General features: G+C 53.9%; 2 protein-coding genes across 9 annotated transcripts in view; one reads left to right on the forward strand and one right to left on the reverse strand.

The window, feature by feature from the left end:
* The window catches only part of KLHL18 (kelch like family member 18), a 37,264-nt gene extending 21,198 nt beyond the window's left edge, over positions 1-16,066 (reverse strand). For 3 of the 4 annotated variants that reach the window (XM_036333751.1, XM_036333752.1, XM_036333750.1), the window contains exon 1: positions 15,904-16,066. In XM_036333751.1, coding sequence (XP_036189644.1) covers positions 15,904-16,032 — 129 coding nt within the window. In that variant the 5' untranslated portion in view covers positions 16,033-16,066. The remainder of the gene's footprint in view (positions 1-15,903) is intronic. The other variant, XM_036333753.1, reaches the window with a different exon arrangement.
* A 141-nt stretch (positions 16,067-16,207) lies between these two features.
* Positions 16,208-26,948, forward strand: part of KIF9 (kinesin family member 9) — a 35,360-nt gene continuing 24,619 nt past the window's right edge. The window contains exons 1-6 of one of the 5 annotated variants that reach the window (XM_036333749.1): positions 16,208-16,514; positions 17,504-17,736; positions 19,957-20,054; positions 20,744-20,909; positions 23,241-23,347; positions 24,988-25,397. In XM_036333749.1, coding sequence (XP_036189642.1) covers positions 17,703-17,736; positions 19,957-20,054; positions 20,744-20,909; positions 23,241-23,347; positions 24,988-25,089 — 507 coding nt within the window. In that variant the 5' untranslated portion in view covers positions 16,208-16,514; positions 17,504-17,702 and the 3' untranslated portion in view covers positions 25,090-25,397. Of the gene's footprint in view, positions 16,515-17,503; positions 17,737-19,956; positions 20,055-20,743; positions 20,910-23,240; positions 23,348-24,987; positions 25,398-25,715; positions 25,941-26,948 lie in introns of those variants that run through there. The other 4 variants (XM_036333744.1, XM_036333745.1, XM_036333747.1 and 1 more) reach the window with 4 other exon arrangements.

The raw sequence follows: 26,948 nt of genomic DNA on the forward strand, positions 1-26,948 counted from the left end.
CAGTCAGAGATGCTGAACGGGCACAAGGAGCCATCCATAATGTTACTGAGCACAAGTTTGAGTCATAAAGGCTGTGAAGCTGGTGTGTAAGAATGAGTCTGTGACGGAGACGTAATAGGGATGAATTAATCTCTAAGATTCCTTTAGGCTAGAAGTCAATCATTGTAAATGTTTAAGGGAGATCCCATGTCCTGGTAGTAAGAACAGATACTGTGGAGCTAAGTTACCTGGGTTCGAACCCGGGTTCTGCCATCTGCGACCTGACCTGGGCTAGTTATTTAACCTCTCTGTGCCTCAATATACACATTTGCAAAATGAGGTCCCTTCTCTCGGGGGTTATTCTGAGGATGAAATTAGCTAACATCTATAAGACATTTAACAGTGCATGACACACATTCAGTGCTATAGGCTGCTTGTTAAAGAAAATGTCCTCAGATTCAGAACTTTATAGAAGTTATTTGTAAGACCTTTAGAAAAGGGGTCAGCAAACTATGGTCTAGGGGCCAAAATCTGGACTGCCTCTTGGCTCTGTGCAACGCATGACTAAGGGTAGTTTTTACATTTTTATATGGCTGAAAAAAAATCAAAAGAAGACATGTTTCACGATGTGAAAGTTACATGAAATCCAAACTTCAGTGTCCATATATAGTTTTATTGGAACACAGACATATCCACAAAATGGCACAGTTGCGTAGCTGGAACAGTGACCAGGAACCGGCAAAGACAACAACGTCTGCCCTGGCCAGTGTGGCTCAGTTGTTGAGCGTCGTCCCAGCAGTGAGAGGTCGCCGGTTTGATTCCCGGCCAGGGCACATACCCAGGGTGCAGGTTCTAAAAAATAACTTACTTCTGCCCGCTGACAGAAAAAGGTTGCTGGCCTCTGCTCTGGACTCACAGGGAACAAATATGAGAAGATGCTGGTCACTTGTCTAGGACCCTCAACGCCCACCAGGCTAGTCCTCATCACACCTGATTTGCCGCTGATGCTCACAGACTTTCTCTGCTGACCCAGTGGGCGCTGACTGTCCGTGTGGAATTCAACACTGAGATCGTGTTGTTTACAAAATGTTTGCTCCTTTCAAAAAGGAGATGAGCTAAGCCTGCACAGAGGCACTCAGGCTGGAGCCATGATGGCGTGCATGGGCCTGCCACCAACAATGTGCCTTTTTTAACCTTTGGTTTCTTAATCACAGTTACACAATTTTCTCTCTTTCTCCATTCCTCCCTCCAGCCCATGGAGTTTAAATGCTAATCAGCCTCGGCAAATAATGCAGCCTCGTCCATCAGACATGTAGGAGGTGAGGCCTTGAAGCACCCATCTTCCTACCCCGGGTACCAGCCAACCCTCCACCTTACTGAGCAACCACTGAGCACAAGGCCAGAGCAGCCCAGCTCTCCACTCCCAACCGAAATGGGATTCAGATGTCAGATGAGAAAGGCTATTCCATGTTTGAGATGTGAAGCCTCCGTCTCACGGACTGTACTTTTCTGTGTTTATCGGCTCCAGTGGCTAACCTTTAGAAAAGGCTCACCTGAAGACCTTAAGTCCTGGGCTCCCTGCGGGGCAGCAAGGAGCTATCAGATGCTCTGTCACCCTCCATGAGTGACAGACCGGCCTGCAGTGGGAGGAGGGTGCTGACCATGGGGGGAGAGGCTGGACAGGATTTCAAGTCCAGGCCCATCAGCAGCCCTGTCTTTTCTCCAGTTCAGTACACGAGCTGGTAAGTGATGGTCTTGCTGAGGCTAGTTCTGCCAATTCCAGCCGGAGTTCTGATCACTGGTGTCCAGACAAAGCCCGGGGGGAGAGGAGGGACATCCAGAAAAGGGGGTCTTCCTTGCTGGCCTTAATCAACGGGCTAGAACAGAAGGTGGCTCCCCTGAGCTCTGGGTGGGCCCTGTGGTGCCTTGAGGCCTCCACTCGGCTACCCAGCCAGGTGTTACAGGGCCCCTCTGTACAAACACCGTGGTGCTGGGCCCAGGCCGGGCAGCACGGCACACGGCAAGCACAGTGTTTCACTGACGGGACAGGACGCCGAGGTGCACACAGGAACGGCCAGCAGGTGCCTCTGCCTGTGTGACTCACCGGTTGCATTCCTAAGGGTTTACTTTCTTGGAAAAGGAGTCATTACTTTGGAGAGAGAAGCAAACCCACGACCTGAATTCCAATCAAAACTGAGGTGAGTCACCTGCCTGAGGTCAGAAAAACAGGAATGAGGCCATTTGGTTCCTCCCCCGAAAGTGCGGACAGTGGATCTTGGAGACGTGTGGCTCTTTCCCGCAATTCCACCCTCCTTTCTCCCACCATGGTGATGCCCTGGTCATTTTATTTTTTACATCCTCATCCAAGGAGATGTTTTTACTGATTCTGAGAGAGACACCGAGAGAGAGAGAGAGAGAGAGAGAGAGAGAGAGAGAGAGACACTATGTGAGAGAGAGAAAGACACCACGTGAGAGCATATCCGTCAGTCCTCTCCTGTGTGCACCCTGGTGTGCCGGACGATGCTTCCACCAACAGAGCCACCCTGCCGGGGCCATACTCTGATCATTTTAATGACCCTGGAACGAATAAGGAAATTAAATTTGTAATTTAAAAACCCACGCTCTAGCTGGTTTGGTTCAGTGGATAGAGCGCCGGCCTGCGGACTGAAGGGTCCCAGGTTCAATTCCGGTCAAGGATGCCCGGGCTGCGGGCTCCATCCCCAGTGGGGGGCATGCAGGAGGCAGCCAATCAATGATTCGCTCTCATCATTATAGTTTCTATCTCTCTCCCCCTCTCCCTTCCTCTCTGAAATCAATAAAAATACATGTAAAGAAAAAAGTAGACTAGTGTAGAAATGCTCCCAATGCACACTCAGAGGTGTGATGAAATAACGAAAGTATTACAAATAATACGCTTTAATAGTAGGACTTAATATTATTTAATTATATGTGTATTTTAAATTCAGGCTCCTAAGCATGACCCTAGATCAGTGGTTGTCAACCTTCCTAATGCCACGACCCTTTAATACAGTTCCCCATGTTGTGGTGACCCCCAATTTCATTGTTACAAATGGAACATAATTAAAGCACAGTGATTAATAACAAAAACAATATGTAATTATATATGTGTTTTCCGATGGTCTTAGGCGACCCCTGTGAAAGGGTCATTCAACCCCCAAAGGGGTTGCGATCCACAGGTTGAGAACCGCTGCCCTAGCGAGTCTCTCTTTTTTTAAAAAAAATATTTCTTATTGATTTCAGAGAGGAAAAGAGAGAGAGAGAAGCATCAATGATGAGAGAATCATTGATCGGCTGCCTCCTGCACGTTCCCTACTGGGGACTGAGCCCACAACCCGGGCATGTGCCCTTGACCAGAATCGAACCCAGGACCCTTCAGTCCGCAGGCTGACGCTCTATCCACTGAGCTAAACCAGCTAGGGCTAATGATATATTTGTCAAATTAAGAGTCCTGACAAAAAAACTCGACAATAAAAAAAACAAAAACAATCCAATGAAAGAAATGGGCAAAAGACATGAAGAGACATTTCATCAAAAAGAATATTATATGACAAGAATACTATATGACAAGATGATCACCATTACCCATTAAGAAAATGCAAATTAAAATCACAATGAGCTATCACTACACATTTCACAAAATGACCACAATTTAAAAATAGTGATAATACCACATGCTGGTGAGGCCACAGAAGAACTGGGTCACCCACTGTATGAAGTGGGTCTCCAGATAAGCAGAACTAGTAGGGTATGGTGTGTGTGCGCACACACAGGGTGGGGCAAAGCAGGTTACAGCTGTGATACGCGAAGGGCAGTTTACTCGTTATTACTCCTCACAAACCCGCAGGGTTGGAAAACAGCACATACAATAAAACACCGGGTCCAGCCTGGGGTTCTGATGGCGTTTTCAAGCACACTGTCTGAACCCCTCTATTCTTTTTTTTTTTTTAATATATTTTATTGATTTTTTAGAGAGGAAGGGAGAGGGATAGAGAGTTAGAAACATCAATGAGAGAGAAACATTGATTAGCTGCCTCCTGCACACCCCCTACTGGGAATGTGCCCGCAACCAAGGTACATGCCCTTGACCGGAATCGAACCTGGGACCCTTCAGTCCGCAGGCCGATGGTCCATCCACTGAGCCACACAGGCCAGGGCCCCTCTATTCTTTTTTTGTTTTGTTCTTTTAATCCTCACCTGAGGATATTTTTCCATTGATTTTTTTTTAGGGAGAGTGGAAGGGAGAGGGAAAGACAGAGAGAAACATCGATGTGAGAGAAACACATCTATGGGTTGCTTCCTGCACAAGCCCCAACCAGGGCCCAGGCCAAGGAGGAGCCTGCAACCAAGGTCCGTGCCCTTGACCAAAATCAAATCTGGGACCCTTCAGTCCACAGGCCGACGCTCTATCCACTGAGCCACACCAGCCAGGGCTGAAACCCTCTCCTGATGGAGCGTGGGTCTTTCTGCTTTGGGGCCCCACTGTGTAAAGTGACTCCGGAAGGGGTAAGGGAGGAAGTGGCTGACCATCTAGCACTAAAAAAAATAAATAAATAATAAGACCTGGCCCTAGCTGGTTGTAGGCTCAATCCCCAGTAGGGGGTGTGCAGGAAGCAGCCAAGCCATGATTCTCTCATCACTGATGTTTCTATCTCTCTCTCCCTCTCCCTTCCTCTCTAAAATCAATAAAATATATTTTTTTAAAAAGACATTATTTTAAAAAATCCTATATAATAAAAGCCTAAAATGCAAATAGACCGAATGGCGGAATAACTGGTGGAATGACCAGCCACTGTGACGCGCACTCACCACCAGGGGGAAGACGCCCAACACAGGAGCTGCCTCCAGCCCGCAGGCTCCAGGCCAGCCAAGGCAGGTGCCAGCGGGGGCCTCAATCACCCTGCTGGTCACCCCACAGATCAGCCCTGATTGTCTGCCACGACTAGGGACCCTACCTGTGCATGAATTTCGTGCACCGGGCCTCTAGTAAATAAATAAAGACCTGGGCTCTGACCCCAGGTAGAGAGCAAGGGAAAATATTCAGACCTGTCCCACTTCCTACAAGCCCTCCCTGCCTCCCACCCATGCCCAGGAGGAAGGATGGAGAGGAAAGGAAGACAGGAGGGTGGAGTCTGCAGAAACCACTGAGCCCCTAACTGTACAAACAGCATGTGATCTGCAGATGTTTCTTCCCAGTCCAGACCCTTCCCCATGAGAACTGAAGTTCAGACTGCACCCAACCAGCTCCCAGCCACACCTCCCACACGACTGCCAGGTCTTCCTTGCTCAAGAAACCTCCTGCACGTGGACATTCATGCTGGCCCTAGAGCAGGCGCTCCCCACCGGTACGCTTCTTCCCACAGCGTGTCTGTCAACGTCCTATTTCCCCACCAGGTCGTCACCAGACATGCTCCTCTCCGTGAAACCACCCACACTCATCTGGAAGTGACTGCCCTCTCTCGGCTCCCTCTGGCCTCGGGCGGTCCCTGTGCATCCCTCTGCCTTGTCTCATACGTCATTGATGGGTGTCTCTCCCCGTCTGTAAAGGCCCAAGATCGGGGCTGACTCCCACTCCCAGCAGGTACACCGGGCACAGTCGAACACATTTCAACAGGCTGGCTGAAGGGGCCCTTTAGGGAACTCAGCAAACACGTCCCAGCGCCTGACACATGCCAACAACTGTGCCAGAGACATGCTTTACACGCTTCGGAAACTCGACACAGAGGGGAGAAAACACTCCAGCACACCTATGCCCGGTTCAGTGTGGGCAGGAGGGCGAGTGATAAGGCACCGGCAGGTCTGAGGTGGGGCTGGGGCCTGCGCGTCTAACAGGACCTCAGGCGATGCTGGTGCTACCGGTGCAGCAGCAGTAAGTGGGGGGGTGGGGGGGACAACAGAGGAGGGAGAGAGTAACCGCACCTGGAGGTACGAGGAGACGGCCTTTGGAGAGTGCGAGTTCACAGGCTCTGCCTCACGGAAGCGCACAGGAGGGCAGGCGGGCGGGAGTACAAACATGTGACCACAAGGCAGTGCTGAGCAGACACAAGGCCAAGTGCCCCGGACAACAGAGGAAGGAGTGGTCGGCCTTTCTCTGCCCTCGGGAACAAGTAGGAAAGGAGCCTCAAAGCACGGGCAGGGAATGCTGGCAGGTGTGAGCGGACACTCCACGCCGAAGGAAGCCCAGAGCAAAGGCCCAGAAATCGGAGAACACAAGGCAGAAGAGGCGGCCGAGGGGCCACGCCTGGAGGCCGGAGCATCAGGAACCCAGCGGCAGTCCTGGAAGAGGCCGGGAGGGTCAGCACCTGCAAGACATCCTTAAGCTTCTCCGCTTACGTCTCACAGATGGCGCTGACGGATCTGTGAGCAGCTTAGAATAACCAGAGGCTCCGTTAAATCAGCAGTCCTTCCCTTAATCCTACTGAAGCCATCACCACCTGCCTCTCCTACACCCCCCCCCCCGCCCGCCCCCCAGATGTCTTGTGAGAGCCTACGGTAAGGACGGGGGAAAGACAAGCTTTACCCACATGGGCAGGAGCATCGTTAAAGACCCGAGAGCTGAGGAGCTCTGTTCTCCTTCCTGCCCCCTCACCCCCCAAGTTCCCAACCTCTGTTTTCCCTGTGATGCAGAATAACAGAAGTTCCTCAAGAACAAGCCCAAAGTGGTCTTTCTTGCTCTGCCCATCAGCATCATCTCTCGGGAATGGGAGAAGCAGGGAAAGGTGCTGGTGATCCTGTGATAGCCTCGCGGACTATAAAAAACGTACCCTCCCTTTCTTAGGCACACCCCTAGCCCCCCGCATTCATGAGTAAGTGAACAGTTACTGTCTTCATTCATTCATTCACTCGTTCACAAGTGTTTCCTCAGTCACACTGCACGATGCAATGACCTATGTGGGACTTGGGGCTCCCTCTCCAACCTCGGGTCTTTCCACTTTTCTCTGACTTTACGTGGGGGGTGAAGGTACAACAGAAGAGGGAGAGCGTCACCACCCCTGGAGATGACTGCCACCCTTCAGGTGTGCCCGCAGGCTTCGGTGATGCCCGTGCATCACAGGTAACTGGTTCTTACCACACCAGCAGCTTGCTGCTTCCCAAAACGCCACGTCTGCTCCTGCCTCGGGCTCTAGAACACTCTTCCCTCTGCTGAGGACACTCACCCACTCCCATTCCTCAGGGAGGCTGGCTCTGGCCCCTCCAACAAGAAGAGCACTTTAGCCCCCACCCCCCCCCTTTATTTATCTTCACAGCACTTATCACTACTGAGCTAGAGGCCTGGTGCACGGATCTGTGCACATTGAAAGGAAATTCTATATAGATATAGAATAAACTTGCTTCATTAGACCTGCTTTCTGATGTAGCTAAACTTTTTCCAGCCCAGTGAAGCACCCCAACTTCTCTTTCAGGTAATTGTCAGCAACACAGCAGTAAATATCAACACAAAGCAGATTATTATTGTAGATCACGCAGGGAGAACAAAGGGTAAATATTTAACTGCAGCCGTGTTTGACTATATTCTGTGCAGTGAGAAAACCTGAAGTCATTTTCAAGGTCCACCATTTCTTCTTTTCAGTCGGGTCAAGTTTCTAAGCTTTCTAAATCTCCATTTTCAGCTAATGAAAAGAAAATAGGTTTCTACTGTGTCTCCTATCTACCTACTCCGGAACTTCTGTGAGGATCATATGAGATGAGGCACAGGAAAACGCTTCACAGACATTTGGTTAAAGTGTAAAGTGTTTGCACCTGGCTATGAAGCAAGTGGTGTTCTTGGGCTGAAGAAACTCCAAGGAGGTTAGTTGCTAGGGAGAGGAAGCCGGGCATTGCTACGTGACATCATTACCCGGTGCCCATAGCGACCATTCTCGTGCTGGGCTGGGTTGGTGGCTGCATTTTGCACCATGAGGTCTCAGCAGCGTTGGCTGCGGTTTGGTGGGCTGTCGCTCCGGGTGGTGGTGGGGTCTGTGTCCCACTTGGGGGAAGCCGAGTGTTGCCTTGTGGGCACCAGGTCCGTGGTGCCGTTTCTCCGTAAATTGTCAGTGCGCATCATGGCAGCTCCTGTGTTGAGCGTCTGCCCCCTGGTGGTCATTGGGCATCATAGTGACTGGTCGGACGGTCGGACACTTAGCAGATTAGCCTTTTATATAAATGGGCTAGTTTTTACATCGGCCAATCACCCCACGAGGATGTGAGCTCACACCCATAGAGGCTTTGCTTACTCAGCTCACTGCTGTGTCCCCAGCACTTAACAGTGCTGGGCGCATGGTCGGAGTGGATGCATTCCGAACCGAGCACGCTGCTGGATGAGCGTGAGATGGGGAGCCACTCCGAGCGGATGACTCGATCAGAGCTGAGACAGACCCGCTCGCCGCACAGGATCACTCCCTAAAGGGCGAGAATGCTCTCAGCATGGTACTCAGGTCAAAAAAACAAACAAACAAAAACCTGGTTTAGGTAAAAGGTGAAGCATGTCTACATTAGGACCGTGGTTTGCTGAGCACCTATCATGTAAACACCTCAGTGCATGGTTCAGTCACAGCCGTGGGAGTTACAATACTGTACACAATTATGCAATTATTAGAGGCCTGGTGCACGAATTCGTGCACAGGTCGGGTCCGGCTGGCCTGCCCCAGTAGGGGCTGATCGGGTTGGGCTGGGGGTGAGGGAGGGGACACAGGAGGTTGGCTGGCCAGCCTCGCCACTGATTGAGGTGAGGGGGGCTGGGTAGGGGCAGGGGCCATGGGCAGTTGGCCGGCTGACTCTGACCCTGATTGGGGTGGGGGGACTGGTGGTGGAGAGGGGCCAGCCAGTGGAAGGGGTTGTGGGTGGTTGGTCGGCCTGCCCCCACCCTTGATCGAGGTGAGGGGGCCCAATTGGTGGTGGGGATGGCTGGAGGGGGGCTGGGCTGATCGGGGCCCAGATGGGGCCCGTTGGCCGCCGCAGTGCACGTCATAGTAGCCAGTCGTTCTGGTCATTCTGCCGGTCCAGTTGCTGGGCTTTTATATGTATAGATTATTGCGATAAGAGCCACAAAATACACATAAAAGAGAGAGGATGAGCCAAAGCCAAGCCCAGCACTGTAGTCCCACATGACCGGATGGATGGCGTGCCGTCCTCACCGAGCCAACAAAGAAATGGTTTGGAAGGAAAGGGGCTTCCTTTCAGACACGACGGGCACGCGGGTCCACAGGGTGAATGGAAACGTAGGAGCAAATAAGGGAGCAACATAGACGGAAGCCCCTTGACTGCAGACGACGCCAACACACCTTGTCCTGGAGACACGCGAGCACAGCCCGCAGGACAGTTGCCAGGGCTGCCTGACGTTCTGAGTTCACAAACCGGCACAGGAAGAATGAGCTCATGACCTGAGCGCCTTGATGTGCGTCTGCTAGAAGCCCGTTCCTTTCGGGGGCCATTGGAAGGGCAGCCGCGGGCTGAGCAGAGAGATGTGGCTCTGAACAGCTGAGGCGGCAGCCACAGAGGCTGAGACCAGGATGCGCGCACCTCGCACCAGACAGTTCCCGTCAGGCATCTGGCTGCCGAGACAGTCACAAAGCACTACCTGCAACCCCCTGCCCACTTGGTAATAACGCGTGAGCTCATTAACTCTCTTTTTCAAAATGTGTTATATACATAACATAAATTTACCACTTCAACCATTTTTCAATCCGCACCCGAGGATATGTTTATTGATTTTTATTTCAGAGAGAAGGAGGGAGAAAGAAAGAGAGGAACACCGATGTGCGTCCCTTACGCGGCCCCAAGCAGGATTGAGCCCGAAACCTTTCGGTGTGTGGGATAAGGCTCCAAACAACTGAGCCGCAGTTCAGGGGCATTGAGTACGTTCGCACTGTTGTGCAGCCACCACCACCATCCATCTCCAAACCTTTCCATCTTCCCGAACGGACACTCTGTACCCACGAAACACTAACTTCCCATCCCCACTCCCCAGCCCCCAAGCAACGACCGGTCTACTTTCTTTCTGCAAATACTTGACTGCCCTATTACTTCTCGTAAGTGGAATCGTACCATGTTTGTCCTCGGTGACGGCTTATTTCACTTAGCGTGGTGTCTTCTAGGTTCTTCCATGTTTTAGCGTGTGTCAGACGTCCTTCCCTTTTCAAGGCTGAATAATATTCCACTGAGGTGTGGAACATGCACCACGTTTGTGTATCCATCCCACCACCGATGCAGCCCTGGCTGCTCCCCCTTCGCACTGTGGATAAAGCCGCTCTGAACGTGGGGAGGCAAATATCTGCTCCTGAGCTTGTTGTTTGAAAGCGTTTTTGTGCATCACACTCTGCCCAGACATATTGGGCCACAGCTGAAACACAGGTCGACTCTGCCTGTCGAAAGCCCACACTCTGGCCCTCACCCTCATGGCCCTGAACACAGCCGTCAGGTCCCCGGGAACTCGGGGGCCTGCCATTCTGCAAACAGCGGAGCAGCCTCAGCTGCGACTGAGAAAGGGCGCCAGTATCTCTAGTTAACGCTCCCGGCTCCCGCAGAGCCACAAGACGTTCAAGATCAGGTGCAAATTTTAACAGTAACTTCTCCTACGAGAGTTCCTCAGTCACCAACCGGGATAGTCCCATGTGCCCTGCAGTGAGCTGGGGAAAACAGTTCTCCACTTCTGGTTCGGCTGTTCTCTTTAAACAAGAGATTTCTAGAGACGTTGAAACCAAAGAAGTATACGCTGGGGCAACAAAGCCAGTGTAACCTGCTTTGAAGGCCTTAAGCTTTACAAAGGCCAGACATCGTATACAGCAGGGGTCAGCAGACACAAGAGCGGGGCGGCCCAGGGCTGCTTTGTAGATAGAGCTTTACTAGAACACACCCATGCCCTCGCTCATGTGTCACTGCTTTGGCGCTACAACCCCGGAGTTGAGTAATTGCAACTGAAACTGTCTGACCCACAAATCCTAAAATATTTACTATCTGGCTCTTTACAGAAAATGCCTGCCAGCTCCTGGGTCACACATATTGATTGGTTCATTCTCCCCAGCTGGAAACAGTGGTGATGGGAGCAGCTGTGGGGTAGAAAGGCCTTCACTAAACGCACTGCGGGGGAAGCTGGCTGGTCCCACCCCAGGAGGCCATGGGGGTGGCAACTCTCCCCAGATCCAACGCAGGAAGCAGACGCCAGCCCTGCTCGTGGTTTAGGAGTTTAGGAGGCGTGGAGCACCTGTAGCAGAGCACCCAGCCTGCAGGTGAGCAGTGGAGTCTCGCACAGAACAGGGAAGAGCCCACCTGCGGTGAGCAGCACTCCAGGCACAGGCTTCTTGCCTTACCAGCGAGCTACCCACCGGCCACGCTCCAGAGGCTCAGGGTGGATGGGCCCCAGGAAGGTTGCCTGGTTGGTAACTGACTTTCCAAGGTTCTTCCAACTCTCAAGAGTCAGTAGAAAACCCTGGGAGTGAACTATATTCAGAAGCACAAGTTTTCCAATACAATGTCATCTCAAAATCAAAAGAATCAAGAATGTGGCTTGTCCAGAAGACTAGCAGAAAAGCCTCCATCTTCCTTCTCTCCTGCGACAAGTGGTGCAGCATCTGGGATGTACCTCACTGCCCTCCATGCCCAGGGATGACATGGCGGATGTCAGCTCCCGGGCCGGCTTCCTGCCATCAGCGGGCAGGTGAGCGCCCAGAGGACGTGAAAGCATCGCTCCCACCAGCAAACAGCTGTGTCGAGCACAGGCGACAGGGCGTTTGCCTCGGGCAGTCCCTCAGTGTCTCCAGGCCTCCGGGTTACATCTGCAGAATAAGTGGCTTTGATGCAGGACCTCCGTGGTTCCTTTCAACATGATTACCTCGCTCTGTAATTACACCTGTGTTGCTCACTGCCTTACTCATAGCACAAAAATGGCATGCACCAACAAGTCCTTACTTCACTTCCTGATATCCTTCTCCACCTACTCTCTCATCACAAAATCAGTGTGACAAATTAGGCGAGATTCCAGAACCAAACGTGTGGCTCTTGAAGCCAGGCTCAGTGGAAACTGTCTGCCTGGATGTAGTGGGCAGACAAAAGGAAGTCTTCTAATACCGTGCCTTTCACCATGAAAAAGACTTTCCTTCTGGAGGCTCAATTCTCAGGTCTGGGTTCAAAACCTCAGCAGGGGCCTTGGGAAATGCTGGGAAGGCCGATACCAGCAGCTCTTGGAGGAGCCACTCACCAGTGATTGCAAAAACAAAGTGTGTGTGTGTAGGCACATCCTCTGTCCTAAACGTATGGTCAGCAAATAGCATGCAGGTTTGGTGACCCCATTCTGCTCTCACAGATAAAAAGGAAAGAAGTGAGTGAGGGGAGGAGAGTTAGAAACAGTGAATCCGGTGGGTCTGGAGCTCATGAACACGAAGTTGTGGGAACACTCCTTGAATCTGGGGCGTTTGCCCAATTCACTGGACCCAGATGAACGCAACAGATGTGACGGGAACACTGGGCTCCAGGTGGCCCAGAGGGAAGGGGATGACCCTACAGCTGGGAGTGGACAAGAGCCTCCCTGAACGCAGGCCTTTCTACCCAGAAGGCCTGCACTGCTATCCTCCTAACCTTCGAGATAAAACTTCTTCTGATGGAACCCAACCCAGTTGGACTCATGACCCAAGATGGGCATCAGGGGAGCTGCTCTCAAGAATGAATGCAGCTCTGGCCGGTGGTGCTCAGTGGCTAGAGCGTCGGCCTATGGACTGAAGAGTCCCAGGTTCAATTCCGGTCAAGGGCATATGCCTGGGTTGCGGGCTTGGTCACCAGGGGGAGGTGTGCAGGAGGCAGCTGATCAATGATTCTCTCTCATCGTTGATGTTTCTAGCTCTCTCTCCCTCTCCCTTCCTCTCTGAAATTAAAAAAATATATATATTAAAAAGAAAAAGAACGAATACAAAATTTTGCACATATGTAAGTATGTCCATTTTTTTCTGGTGAGAAGGCTCATCGCTTTCATTTTTCAAAGAGGGCCATAGATAATGTGATTTTTAAAAATCCAATATATTACCCTTTTTAATTATGCCTCTACTTAATTATCCAACAGGTATCTAAGGAATTTAAATTTCAAATATTTCCCCCCCAAATTAAGAAAGGTCAAGAGTTGACAGTGAAGTTTGAGAATGCGGCATGCCTGCTAATGCTTTCACTCTCTCCCGAAAACTCAGAAAGCAGAAGAGATTACATATGACTGATTACAGCTGACCCGAGGTAGATCCACTCGCATGATCGCAGCTGAAATCAGTTCAGCCGCTGTCAGTGACGGAAGAGGCGATGGAGATGCCGATGGAATACGAGACCAGCAGTCTAGCCTCGAGTCCTCGCTCCCCGCCTTGACCTGTGACCTTGGGAGTCCCCCTCCTGTGCTTGGGCCTATCAAATGCAGGCCACTGAAGCAGAACGGTGGTCTGCAAGCACTTTGAAGGCAATGAACATTATGTGTATATAAAACCGTCTAGAATTCATCAGAAGCTGAAACAAATTCAAAACGGCAGGCTGAACACACGCATGTACATCCACTCCTAGAAACCCCGTAAGTTATTACCCTTCAATGGCTATACTTACTGAGCATGGACCACATGGGTGTTTTTTTAATGTTTAAACTGAGATTTCAACCCTGGACATATCAGTCTTTTCTTTTCTTTCTTAAATATGTTTTTATTGATTTCAGAGAGGAAGGGAGAAAGAGAGAGAGACAGGGACATCAGTGATGAGAGAAAATCATTGATCAGCTGCCTCCTGCACGCCCCCCACTGGGGATCAAGCCCGAATCCGGGCGTGCGCCTTTGACAGGAATCCTATCAGGGACTCTTCAGTCCGCAGGCCAACACAGGTCACATGATTGTTTTAAGCGTATTATTAACTAATGGAAACCTTAACACTTTATAACAATAATTTTACTGATTGATTTTAGAGAGAGACAGGAAGGGAGAGGAAGGGAGGGAGAGAGAAACATCGATTTTTTGTTCTATTCATTGATGCACTTACTGGCTGATTCTCGGATGTGTCCTGACCGGGGACTGAACCCGCAGCCTTTGGTGTATTGGGACGACGCTCTAACGAACTGAGCTCCCGGCCATGGCAAAGCCTGAACACTCTTACTAGGAGGTGCTGGTGCCCATTTCACAGATGCAGGAACTGAGTCACCAGCATGGAAGGTACCTGCCCAAGTCCCCACGGCCAGTGAGTGGCCGAGCCAGGGTGCAGGCCCAGGCAGTCAGGCGTCTGTGCTGTGCACACCCCCTCTCAGACCCACAACCAAGGAACAGCGAAGCTCCCAGAGAAAGAGAAGCTGAAGGAGACAGAGATCAGCTAAAATGTCACCCTATTTTGGGAGATGGAAAGCGGACCAATGAGGAGTAATGACGGGTGGAGTCTACCGAGTGCTGTCCCCCTCGCAGACCCCGTCCCACACTCCACTGCTGGAGACACAGGTCTCCTCTCGTGGCGTGAGCATTAAGGAAGCCCGAAGACAGGCAGGCGGGGAGGAGCCCGCCACCGGGGCACATGCCCGTGACCAGAATCGAACCGGGACCCTCTGGTCCCCAGGCCGACGCTCCATCCACTGAGCCACATGGCCAGGGCCGTTCTCGGCGTTTCGTGTCTGGGTCGGCTGGCCCCGGGCAGACCAGACATTTCTGTCCCGGAGCATTTACAGCGATGAGAAGCGCAGGCCAGGCATCGGGCAAATACCAGACGCGCTCCCGTAATCCTCAGGGTAAGACTGAGAACGAGGATCACCTGTTTTCTGCTGGAAACCTGGTGCTTTGAAAACGGAACCTGCCCCACTAGGTCGCCACGGGGATGGTCGCCCGGGTCCCTCCCGCACCCGGGCCGCTCTCAGCCTTTCCGCTCTGCTGTCTGCAGAGACCTGACTCCAACAGGAAGAAGAAGTTCCCTGAAGCCGTGAAAATACGAGCAAAGAAGGAGCTCCGTGTGGCTAATCGTCCACAGGAGCCGAGGCTGCCCGGCCAGAGCCCAGCAGGGACCGGACGCGGCTGCACCTGCCCATCGGGGCTCCGCGCAGCCGCTGGGCCGGAGGGAGGGCAGCCCGCGGGCCGCCAGCGGGAAGCCCTGCGAAGCCGGGGGAGGCTGGTCCCGGGAGAGGACCCCGCTGCAGGCGGCCACCGGCCCCCCCGCCCGACCTTCGCGGTGATGGGGGGCCTCGCAGTGCGGGCCGGGGAGCCGGCTGTCTACCTCAGCAGGTCCCCAGCTCCGATTTTCATCGCTGCTTTTTAAACAACCCCACTTACTTTTTAAAATACAGTTTCGCTGATTTCAGAGGGGACAGGAGAGAGGGAGAGCTACGGAAACATCCATGATCGGCCGCCTCCCGCACGCCCCGCACTGGGGAGCGAGCCCACAACGCGGGCGGGAGCCCCGACCGGGAATCGAACCCGGGACACTGCGGTCCGCAGGCCGACGCTCTAACCACTGCGCCACCGGCCAGGGCCAGACCCAGACCCGCAGCTCCAAAGCAGACGAGGCGGCCAGGCGACGGCCACGGGCAAGCGATGCCCGCGAAGGCGCCCCCGCTCCCCCACCACGCGGCGGACCTCGGGCACAGGGGTGTCTGGAGGCGGGGCAGGTGCTTCCGCGGAGCCGGCAGAGTGGGGGGCCCCACCCTCCTCCAGGGGGGCTGCCGGCCCCTTTCCTCCGGTCCGCGACCGAAAGGGGAGGCGGGCCCCCCGATGCCCCCCACCCCGAGGGCCCGGGCGGCGCGCCGCTCCGCCTTTCCTTCCCGGGGAGGCGGGCTGTGCGGGTCCGTCTCCCGCTCGCCGCCTCCTCGGCCCCACACGGCCTCCCGCGGGCGCCCGTTCCCCACCTCTCCGCCCGCCAGACCTCGCTTCCCCTATGGGCCCCGCCCCTCTGTCTTCCCCTCGGTCCCTGCTCCCTCAGCCCCGCGCCGCCGCCAGCCTTCGGTACCTTGAGCGTCACGTCGCACAGCTTGCCCTGCCGGCGGATCTCCTCCATGACGCCGTAGCCGCGACTCGGCAACTCGGACACGGAGAAGTGCACCAGGTCCTCCAGCTCCTCCGCGCCGTCCTCCACCATCTTCACCCGCCGCCGCGACTGCGCAGGCCTGGCCGGCCGGCCGGCTCTCAGCTCCCCGGGGCGGGGCGGGGCGCGGGCGCGCGCCGACGTTGGCTCCGGCGCAGGCCTGGGAACAGACGGGCCTGCGCGGCCGCCGTAGTCGGAGTCGCTTCTGCGCCGGAAGCCCTGCTGCCCCGCTTCCTGGTTCGTGCGCAGCTTTCGTTTCCTTGCTATCTCGACCCTGGTCTCGCACCTGCAGCTGCCGCATTCTTCCTAGAATCAGCGGTCCCATCTCCTGTTTTCCTGATGTTGCCCTGACCTTACTCGTATCTCCACCGAGGACCACGGACTTCATTTCCGCCACTACCTCAATACTTCCGGGACCTACGGAAGCGGCCCGTTGCCATGGCGACCGTGTACACAACCTGGCAGCTGCGCGCGCGGGTTTTCCTTCGCAGCAGTTGCAGTGGTGGTGCTGCGGCGCGGCTGCTGCCTCCGGAGCGGTAAGCAGGGCCCACGCGCCGCCGGGGTGGGGTGAAGGGAGGTCGGAGAGGAGGGGGTGTACGCCGGGGCGGCGGGCAGCGGCTGGGATCCGAACATCGCTCCACCCGGGAGTTCCCCAGCATCTCTCCCTGACCGGTGAAACCCGGGCGCGGCATCGCGGGGGAGGGGGGCGGAGGGGGGGGGCCTTCCAGGCTGGCTGAGGCTTAGAGTCTTCAGATCTAACGTTCCCTGTCCCCACGAGGGCCCTACGTCGCGCCCAAGGTTCCGAGGATGCGAGGCTGGGGCCAGAGGTATTCCAGGCTCTTCTGCTCTTAACCGTTTTCGAACTTGAAGTGACTTAAGGCTCGCCAGTCCGAGCCCTTTGCTTTACAAATGAGAAAACTGCTCCAGAGAAGGACAGGGATGGTCCTAAGGCCCACTGCCTCCCAGACTCCACACAGGGGTCCGACATGTTGGGTGAGGAAAGGAGAAAGGCCAGTTTCTGCGTGGATCCGAGTATTTTGTTTAGCCCAAGGCTGGGTGCGTTTGGACCCTGTTTGGGGCTGGTTCCGTTGCTGCTGCCGCTCTGGAGATGAGGTTTCCCATGAGAGTCCCTGGCTTGGCAGGAGCGCTGTAAGATAGGAACTCACGTGGTGCCTACCTTCCCCGCGTATGCCCCCTCTCCTTTTATTGAGCCGTCAGGTGCTTGGTGGCAATTCTATTCCTTCCCACCCCCAAAACAAACGAAGACACCCCGAGCCTCTACAGCAGGGGGCTTCCTGGTGGCCACTCAGAAATATCTAATGGTAGCAGCCCCCATGAGAGAGCAGCATTCCCCACAAGGACCTACGGGAGGCGGGCCCCACTAAAGGGAGGGCATGGTGAAGGGGGCTGAGCTTAGCTTCTTGAAAGTGGTGCTTGGAAAGTAAGTGTCCTCCTAGAGGGGCTGTGGGCTTCGGGGTGGGTGTGGGAGGGGAGTGACATTTCATGCCCCTGGGGACTCTCTCAGTAGTGACCGAAGATGGACCCACATGTGGAGATGCAGCACCCCTCTGACTTCCAACCATGACCATTACCACCAACCACCATTTCTTGGGCACCTGCTCTGTGCTGGGTACTGCTGTGGACCTTGAGGGGGATTCAAATAAAAGGCACAGTCCTTTCCCCCAGCAGCTTGTCATGTCACTGGGGAGCTGAAACCCGCTCAGATGATGTGGCGTAAGAACAGTAACAAGCATCTCAGTAAGTGCGAGGTGCATGGGGTCCCCAAAGGTCTGGGTGCCAAGGGGCTGCTGAGTAGCAGAGGTGCAGGAGGGTGCAGTGAGTAGAGAAGTCGAGAAGGCTTGCCTCTGGGGATGGGCATGGCTCCTGGCATGCGTGGGGCCATGGGTGTGAGCACGGGGAGGGCCTTGGGCAGCTCAGATAGGCGACTGCATGTGCATGTTGGCCAATTGCATGGTAGAGAAGGGGCCGGCTCTGAGGGGAGGGTGATGCTTGGAGATGGCCAGCGCGGCCCTTGTGCGGTCCGTGGGTGGGGGCTGCCAAGAGGGACCCGTGGGCACCGACCCCCAGAGGCGGCCCTAATAGGTTCCTCTCAGACTGGTCTGGAGAATGGTTCCCAGAGCTTTAGAGATTGAGGGTGTTTGCTGGAGTCAAAACACACCTCCTCCCACTCTCAACTTCCCAATAATCTCCAAAAAGTGAACTCAGAGGGGAGAGGTTCTCCGCAGTTTCTCCAGCTTGGAGTTGGTGTTAGAGCTACTTGTGGCTTTTTGTTCCTCAAGATCAGTTTTGCCGACAAGGATTTCAGGACGGAGATTGGACAAGCCACGACCTTTGCTCACCTGAGGGCCTTTCACATTCAGAGTTATCCTTGGAGGGTTGTACAATTCAGTTGTTTCTTTTTTTAAAATTTTTCTTTATTGTTGGAAGTATACAGGTGTCCACTTTGGTTTTTGTGAGTGTGTGAGTGTGTGTGTGTGTGTGTGTTTCCGCATTGACCCCTCTTCCTTGCACCCACCGTCCCAAGCCTGCGCCACACTATTGTCTGTCCGTGGGCTACGCATATATGCATAAGTTCCCCGGTTAATCTCGCCCCCCAACACACACACACACACACACCCCACACACCTTCCCTCTGAAATTCATCAGTCTGTTCATGGGTCTATGTCTCTAGATCTATTTTGGTCATCAGTTAGTTTTATTTATTAGATTCCACATATGGGTGAGATCATGTGATACTTATCTTTTTCTGACTGGCTTATTTCACTTAGCACAATGCTCTCCAGGCCCATTCATGCTGTTACAATTCCGTTTTTAGAAATACTTATACTTTGTTATTTGGGTAGGATCTTAGAGATCCGTTAACTCTCCCCTTTTGTAGCATCTCTGGAGTTTGCTTTACTGCTTGTGGAGTTTATGGTCCTGCCCTGAGAACATGTTTTCCATTGTCGGACAACTCTATCTATTAGGAGGGTCCTTTACTTAAATCGCCCCCACCCTTGTATCTATAAGCATTCTATCACACGTTTATTTCAGCGTTTCATTAGTCACGGTAATTATTTGTGATCATACAATACAGGAATACACATATCGGTGTTTCTGTCTGAAAGAAGATGGTGAGACTCCAGTTTTAGGAGGAGAGGACGGAGGGGACTATCTGTGATTCTTTTCTCGATGGGGGGCCAGAGGAGAACGAGTACAGGATTATGGGCTAGCAGGTCGCGGGCGCGATCCCCAGTGTGGGGCGTGCAGGACGCAGCCATCAGGATTCTCCCTCTCACTGACGTTTCTCTCTCTCTCCCTCTCCCTTCCTCTCTGAAATCAATAACACTATTTTTTTAAAGAAAAGAATTAGTTTTAATGCTTTTCATGGTAAGTACGTTCAAGAAAAATACAGTGGCCCTAGCCGGTTTGGCTCAGTGGATGGAGCGTCGGCCTGTGGACTGGGGGGTCCCGGGTTCGATTCTGGTCAAGGGCATGTACCTTGACTGCGGGCACATCCCCAGTGGGGGGTGTGCAGGAGGCAGCTGATCGATGTTTCTCACTCATCGATGTTTCTAACTCTCTATCCCACTCCCTTCCTCTCTGTGAAATATCAATAAAATATATTTTTTTAAAAAAAGAAAAATACAGTGAACAAGGCAATTACCAGTGGACTCAGATGCGGAGCCGTTCTAGAAACCACACCTGAGACGGGCGCGGGAGGGCTGGGGCGGGAGGGGCGTCTGAGCCTTCGCTCCAGTCTCCTGGGGCGGGGTCGAGGGTGGGCACGACACGGCCACCTGGAGAGCAGGGTCCTGTGGGCGGGGGGAGATGGCTCCCGGGGACGGGAGACCGGGGACGGGAGACCGGGGACGGGACACCACTCCTTCTGCCTCTGCCTGAGGAGTGACGCCCCTCTCGCCGTCGCCTGGTGATGGACGACGGCCACTGACCCTGTCGCTGTTTTCCTCTCTCCAGCGAGAATGAGCACTAGGAAAAAAGTGCACGCGTTTGTCCGTGTCAGACCCACCGATGACTTTGCTCATGAAATGATCAGATACGGCGACGACAACAAAGTAAGTGCGACGCGTGTGCCTCCCGGCCTCTCTCCGTCCCGCCGCAGCTTGGGGTGATCAGACGGGACGGGTGAAAGCCCAGCCGGACTCCAGGGTCCACCAGGCCCAGCCATTCCCCCGCGATGCTGTCTGTGAGGAAACTCCCCACTCCCGGTTCCCATCGTCTTTGTGGTTAATAAGTTTCCCTTTAGCCCTGGCCGGTTCTGCTCAGCGGGTAGAGCGTGGGCCTGTGGACTGAAGGGTCCCGGGTTCGATTCCGGTCAAGGGCACATGCCTGGGTTTCGGGCTCGATCCCCAGTAGGGGGCGTGCAGGAGGCAGCCGATCCGTGATTCTCTCTCATCATTAATGTTTCTATCTCTCTCCCCCTCTCCCTTCCTCTCTGAAATCAATAAAAATACTTTTTTAAATAATAATAAAGGTCCCCCTGTGCTAAAGCAGTTTAGTAAGAACATGGTACATGTACTTGACCCCGTATCAGAGGTGGGGCCACGACATCCCCCTGTGAACCGGGGAGAGATGGGTCCACACTTCCCCTCCCTCCCGCCCTACGAAGTCACCCCTGTCCTTCCCAAGGGTCACCTCCTCTTCGTTTCCAGATCAGGCCTTGGCCGTCGGTGACTTTTTTACGCCAATTTACAGCGATTTCCTAACAAATACCCATTTGTCTCCCTGTCTCCTCTCTTCCTAGACCATCGATATTCACTTAAAAAAAGATGCTCGGAGAGGAGTTGTCAATAACCAGCAGACAGACTGGTCCTTCAAGCTGGACGGAGTTCTCCACGACGCCTCCCAGGACCTGGTCTACGAGACCGTGGCCAAGGACGTGGTTTCGCAGGCCCTCGACGGCTACAACGGTAACTGGGCGCGTTAGCTGTTTGACTTGCGGGACAGAGCCCTGTGGGGCCCTTCGAGGAGGGGCACGTGTCCCACGGCGAATAAAATACGTCCTCGTCTGCGGCCTTCTGTTTGCTACTTTGTCTGTCTCCACATTCTCGCCCTTGGCTTGGGGACACGCGGGCCTGGCTTGGCCCAGGCCCGGACCCTGCCTGCCTTCACAGGACCGACGCAGCTCTGGGTCGCGTGGGGCTTCACCTTCTGGGCTGCCCTGCGTCGAATTCCTCCCGGACTAGCTTTGGAGACAGTGCCCTCGTGATGCGTTTGGCGGGGCGCGAACGCTGCCGCCTGAGCTACCTGCCGGTGCCGCCATTCCTTCGGTCAGCACGGCCGGCGGTTGGTGCCCTTGTATTGGGCTGTGTGTGAATATCGCGCCCAAGACATGAGCAACGTTTGATTTCTTCACAATTAAAAGCAGCTGCATCAGGAAATTTTTGCAAACTTGCTCAGTGCGAGATTGTTTTGAAATCTTCTTTTCTTTCCCCTTTTAAAGATTTAAAAATCCTTAGCATATATCACAGTTGGTAGGCTTTGCTCACTTGGTGGCTGCTGACTAGGATGTTCCCTGTTTGCAACGTTCAGGCCTGTGGAAAGCCCTGCGCCCCGGCTGAGTGGCCCGGTGGGTTAGAGGGTCATTCCGGTCCAGGACACAGGCCAAGGTGCGGGTCCCTCCCGGTCAGGGCACATCCAAGGAGCGGCCAACGAGTGTGTCAGTCAGTGGAACGGCAACTTGATGTTTCTCTCTCCCTTCCCTTCGCTCTAAAATCAATACGCAAAGATGAACATTTTTAAGAAGGCCCTTGAGCGGAGATGCTCAGACGTTGTAAACACTCCCTGTGGCCACGGCGGGGGTCCTCACTGACCGCGGGGGGTGGCCCTGAGGCGGTAGAGACAGGAAGTCAGGCCCGGGTGCTGTGGGACCACAAGTGGGTCCTGAGTCCCAGCGCACGTGACTCCTTCCTGCTCGTTTGCGTGGGGTCCGTAGACACTCCGTCTGGGTTCCAACGCACATTCTGGATTTAGGCGGTTGGTAAAAATCTGTCCATCCCAGACATGGAGCATCCGTTCGGCAAAGCAGGCTCTGGTTTCCATGGCACCGCCTTGCCTGGTGGGTCTGCCGTGTAAACCCCAGGAGCAGCCTTGGGGACAGGGTCTGGCACCAGCCGCCCAGGAGGAAGAGCAGGTGGGAGCCTGAGCCCGGGGCCCCGTGGAGCCTGGGGCGACCTGGCCTGAAGGACGTGAGAGGTGCAGGTGGCAGTCGTCCCCGAGGGCAGGGGCTCCCGGGCAGGACCTGGCCGGGGTGTCTGCTTCCGGAAGTGGAAGGGGCCTCCTGGCATCCCCGTTCGGTGCTGTGGGAACCTGCAATCTACAAAGAATTCTCACCATTGGCGGGAAATGCCTTTTCTAACCCATCTCTTCCTGGGCATTTCAGCGCCCTTGCCTCCTGCCCGGCCAGCCCCTCAGGGAGGCCTAGCCCTGAGCCCCTGGCAGCGCAGGGCCTTGCTGAAGGAGGGCTGGAGTTCTGCCCTGGCCGGTGCGGACTGAAGGGTCCCGGGTTCGATTCCGGTCAAGGACACAGGCCTGGGTTGCGGGCACAATCTCCAGTGTGGGGCGTGCAGGAGGCAGCTGATCAATGATTCTCTGTCATCATTGATGTTTCTATCTCTCTCTCCCTCTCTCTTCCTCTCTGAAATCAATAAGAATATATTTAAAAGTCTATAATAATAAAAGCATAATATGCTAATTAGACCGGACAGCCGAATGTCGAATGACCTTCCGGACGAAGCCGTGGTTGCACGAATTTCGTGCATCGGGCCTCAAGTAAAAATAAAAATAAAAAATCAGTAGAAAAATCGGGTGAGGATTAACAAAAAAAAAAAAAAAAAAAAAAAAAAAGAAGGGCTGGAGTTCAATCCTTTTCAGCTCTCCTCCTCTTCCTGGGAAAAGCCGCAGCCACTCTGCTCCCTGGGACCCCGCCCCCCCTCCCCGAAGCCCTGGGTCAGATCTCTTGCTGGAGGGAACGGCAGAGCACCTGGTGGACCTCGGATTCAGAGCAGCTGCCTGTGTTTTGAGCATTTATGTTCCCATTTCCCTGCCCGCCCACCCACCCTCCATGGCAGGAAATCCCGGTCTCTGCGTCTCTGCGGGGGCGCCCGATGGCCACCTCCAGGCCGGGTCCTGGCTGGCCCTGGGCATGCGGGGGCGGGGGGTAAGGTTGGGGGAGGGGGAGAGCTATCCTCGGAGCTGTTTCCCTGGAGGTCACCGAGTCGTCCTTTTTGAAATGTTGGCAGGCACCATCATGTGTTATGGGCAGACAGGCGCTGGCAAGACTTACACCATGACGGGGACCACGGAGAACTACAAGCACCGAGGGATCCTGCCCCGGGCCCTGCAGCAGGTAGTGTGTGTGTCGGGGGGGCGGCACACAGGTCCCTGCTCTGCCACAGGTGCTGCCAGCCCCAGGCCAGCTGCTGGAGACGCTGGGGCGACAGGATGCACGGGGGGAGGGGGTGTCCGTGAGTCAGAGGCCTCAGGAAACCAGGAGTCCGGGTTTTGGACCCTGGCCCACGCCCAGGCTGTCTGTTTCCTCATTTGTAAAAGAGGGAGTGGGCCTTGCCGACTGGCTCCTAGCTGCTGCGCTGGTCTGTGGCCTGTGATTGAGGATCTGAGGCCCAAATCGTGGTCCTTCCTGCCTTGAATGAGGGGATAGGGGCCCTGCAGAGCTTCCACCTCCCCAGCCCCGCCCTCCCCCCACAAGCGCCAAGAGAGGGAGCGGAGCTGGCCCGGCTCTGAGGTCTGAGTCCGCCCCCCCAGGGTCTGGGAAGTGGGGAGCGAGATGGAAGGCGGGTTTGAGGACCCTCTGGAGACAGGAGGCAGAGGGCCCCCAGGGCATCCTGAGCTGGTACCTCCCTGTCCTGGAAGAGCGGCAGGTCCCCCTCCGACGTCAGCCATCATGCTCTGCGCTTCGGTGACCCGCTGTCAGAGCCTCCGGGCCTCGGGATCTTAGACGCCAGTAGTGCAGCCAGTGTTGTCCTATAGAAATATAGCGTAAGTCACACGTACAGTTAAAAATATATATATACACACACACACATTTTACTTATTTCAGAGAGGAAGAAAGAGAGAGAGAGAGAAACATCAATGATGAGAGAGAATCATGGGCTGGCTGCCTCCTGCACGCCCCGCACTGGGGATCGAGCCTGCAACCCAGGCCTGTGCCCTTGAGTCCACAGGCTGATGCTCTGCCCACTGAGCCAAACCGGCCAGGCCACATGTGCAATTTTGAGTTTTCCAGAATCACGCTTCAAAAAAGTAACACATGTGAAATTAACTTTTCATAATTTATGTCATTTAACCCAGTATATCCAAAGTATCATTTCTACATGTAATCAATGTGAAACGTGTTGAGACATTTTACATTCTTTTTCTCATATTAAGTTTTTGAAACCTGGTGTTTATTTCAATTTAGACACTAAATATTCTTCAGAAATACTTGTCTGTATGTAGAGGTCATAAAATTCACAGCTGAGAAATAGATTTATAAACCCAAGTTGTTCCGAATATACTTACAGGTTTACTAGTAACTGAATTGAGCCTTGGTTTTGTTTTGGGGGTTTTTTTTGGTTTTTAAAAATATATATATTTTATTGATTTTTTACAGAGAGGAAGGGAGAGAGATAGAGAGTTAGAAACATCGGTCAGCTGCCTCCTGCACACTCCCTACTGAGGATGTGCTGGCAACCAAGGTACATGCCCTTGACCGGAATCGAACCTGGGACCCTTGAGTCCGCAGGCCGACGCTCTATCCACTGAGCCACACCGGTCCGGGCGAGCCTCGCTTTTCAAACGTCCATTTCAGTTCACTGAGATCACATGCGGGTGACAGTGAGTTTCCTCGCTGTCTCTGGCCACACGTGGCGGGTCGGCTGCACCCGTGGCTCGTGGCTCGTGGCTCCCCTGGCAGACAGCACAGGGCGAGGCCGCTAGTGCCAGGGCGGGCCTCCAGGCTCATCTCGCCGGCTCCCATTTGACACATAGGAAACAAAGGCCCAGAGAAGGCGACGCCCGTCCAAAGGCACCGGCTGCCCAGCGCCGAGAAGGCCGAGTCTGGCTTTGCTCCTTCCCTTACGAGCTGAGTGACGAATCCTTTATTGCGAGGAGCTGACCGCGGATGGGTGTCGCCCGGCCCTACGTCAGTCATGGGGGTTACGGGGCGGGAATGAAACCATGGGGTGAAAGAGGCTCATGCCTGGTGAGCCCCGTCAACTCGAGACCTCCACCCAGAGCCCTCCCTGTTCATCACGCCTCTACTCCTGGGGACTGAACGAGGATTAGCCGCTCTGTAAGTCAGGCCTCAGAAACCCCGGTGACAGTGCCGGCCGGGGCGGCTCAGCGGCTGAGCACCGGACCAGGAACCAAGAGGCCACCAGCTCAATTCCCGGGCAGGGCACATGGCCGGGTTGCGGGCTGATCCCCTGGGGAGCGGGCAGGAGGCAGCCGGTCAATGATGTTTATCTCTCTATCCCTCTCCCTTTCTCTCTCTCTAAAAATAAATCAATTAAAATATATTAAAACGAGGTGATAGTAAATATCACCCAGTGGACTATGATTATAGTCATTGTTGCTGATGGTCGTCACACCAACTAGACCGTAAGTCCTTTTAGGAGAAGGGTTTCTGGTCGCACGTCCGGATGCCCCCCGAGGTCCGCCCTCCCAGGGCACCGGCTGCCCCTGCAGAGGTCCGACCGCTGCCCGACCTCCCCCAGGTTTTCAGGATGATCGAGGAGCGCCCCACGCACGCCATCACGGTGCGCGTCTCCTACCTGGAGATCTACAACGAGAGCCTGTTCGACCTTCTGTCCACGCTGCCCTACGTGGGGCCCTCGGCCACGCCCGTGGCCGTCGTGGAAAACCCGCACGGGGTCTTCATCAAGGGCCTGTCGGTCCACCTTGCGAGTCAGGAGGAGGACACCTTCAGCCTCCTCTTCGAGGTGAGGGATTGCTTTCTCCTCCCTCCTTCCCTTTCTTCCTTTCTCTTATTTTTTCCCTCACCCCCTTCTTAGTTTTTTACTTTGATAATCAGGATGAAAATTAAAATGTACTCACTTAGCAATCTCAGCTCCTACTGAAACGTAGGGAGAGCTCTGGCCCCGCGCGCTGAAGGGTCATGGGTTTGATTCCTGGTCAAGGGCACCTATCTGGGTTGTGGGTTCAATTAAAAAGAAATATATATATATATATAAATGGCCCTGGCCAGTGTGGCCCAGTGGAGAGAGCGTTGGCTCGCGGGCTGAAGGGTCAAAGGCATGTACCTCGGTTGCGGGCTCAATCCCTGTGTGGGAGGCAATCAATCGATGTCTCTCTCTCTCTGTGTCTCTCCCGCTCCACTCTCTCTCGAAAATGAAAATATATACATATATACACACATATATGAATAAAAAATTTACTTATTTGTTTTCTACATGTGGCAACAATAATGTATATTTTGGCTTTCCTTCTAGTCTTTTTTTCCTGGGCAGTTTCTTCTTTATGTAGATGAAATTGCCCCCCCTCCCCCCCCAGTTAACATTAAATCATGGGCATTTGTGGTATAGAAAAAAATAAGCATTAATGTCCTTAGTACCTTTTACAAATCAATTAAAAAATTCCATAGTGTATGCTGTTCTTATAAGAGTCATATTGGCTGGAACTCATACATTGCTGGTGACATGTAAAATGGTGAAGCCCTTTTATCCATACGAACTAGCAGTTCCACTCCTAGAAATCTACCCCCCAAAATAAAAGTGTTCACACACACAGAGGCTTTACGCAAGTGTTCCTGGCAGTGTTGTCTGTAACAGCCAAAGACTGGGAATAACCAGGTGCCTGTCAGCGGTGATGAGTAAACAGGTATTACGTCCATACAATGGGAAAGCATTTAGCGATGGCGAATCTCAAACAAAACAAGGCCGGGTGAGCCCGGCCGGGTGGCTCAGTGGTTGAGCATCCACCCATGAATC

Source organism: Myotis myotis, unplaced genomic scaffold (assembly GCF_014108235.1).
Source record: "Myotis myotis isolate mMyoMyo1 unplaced genomic scaffold, mMyoMyo1.p scaffold_m19_p_13, whole genome shotgun sequence".
NCBI classification, from domain to species: Eukaryota; Metazoa; Chordata; class Mammalia; order Chiroptera; family Vespertilionidae; genus Myotis; species Myotis myotis.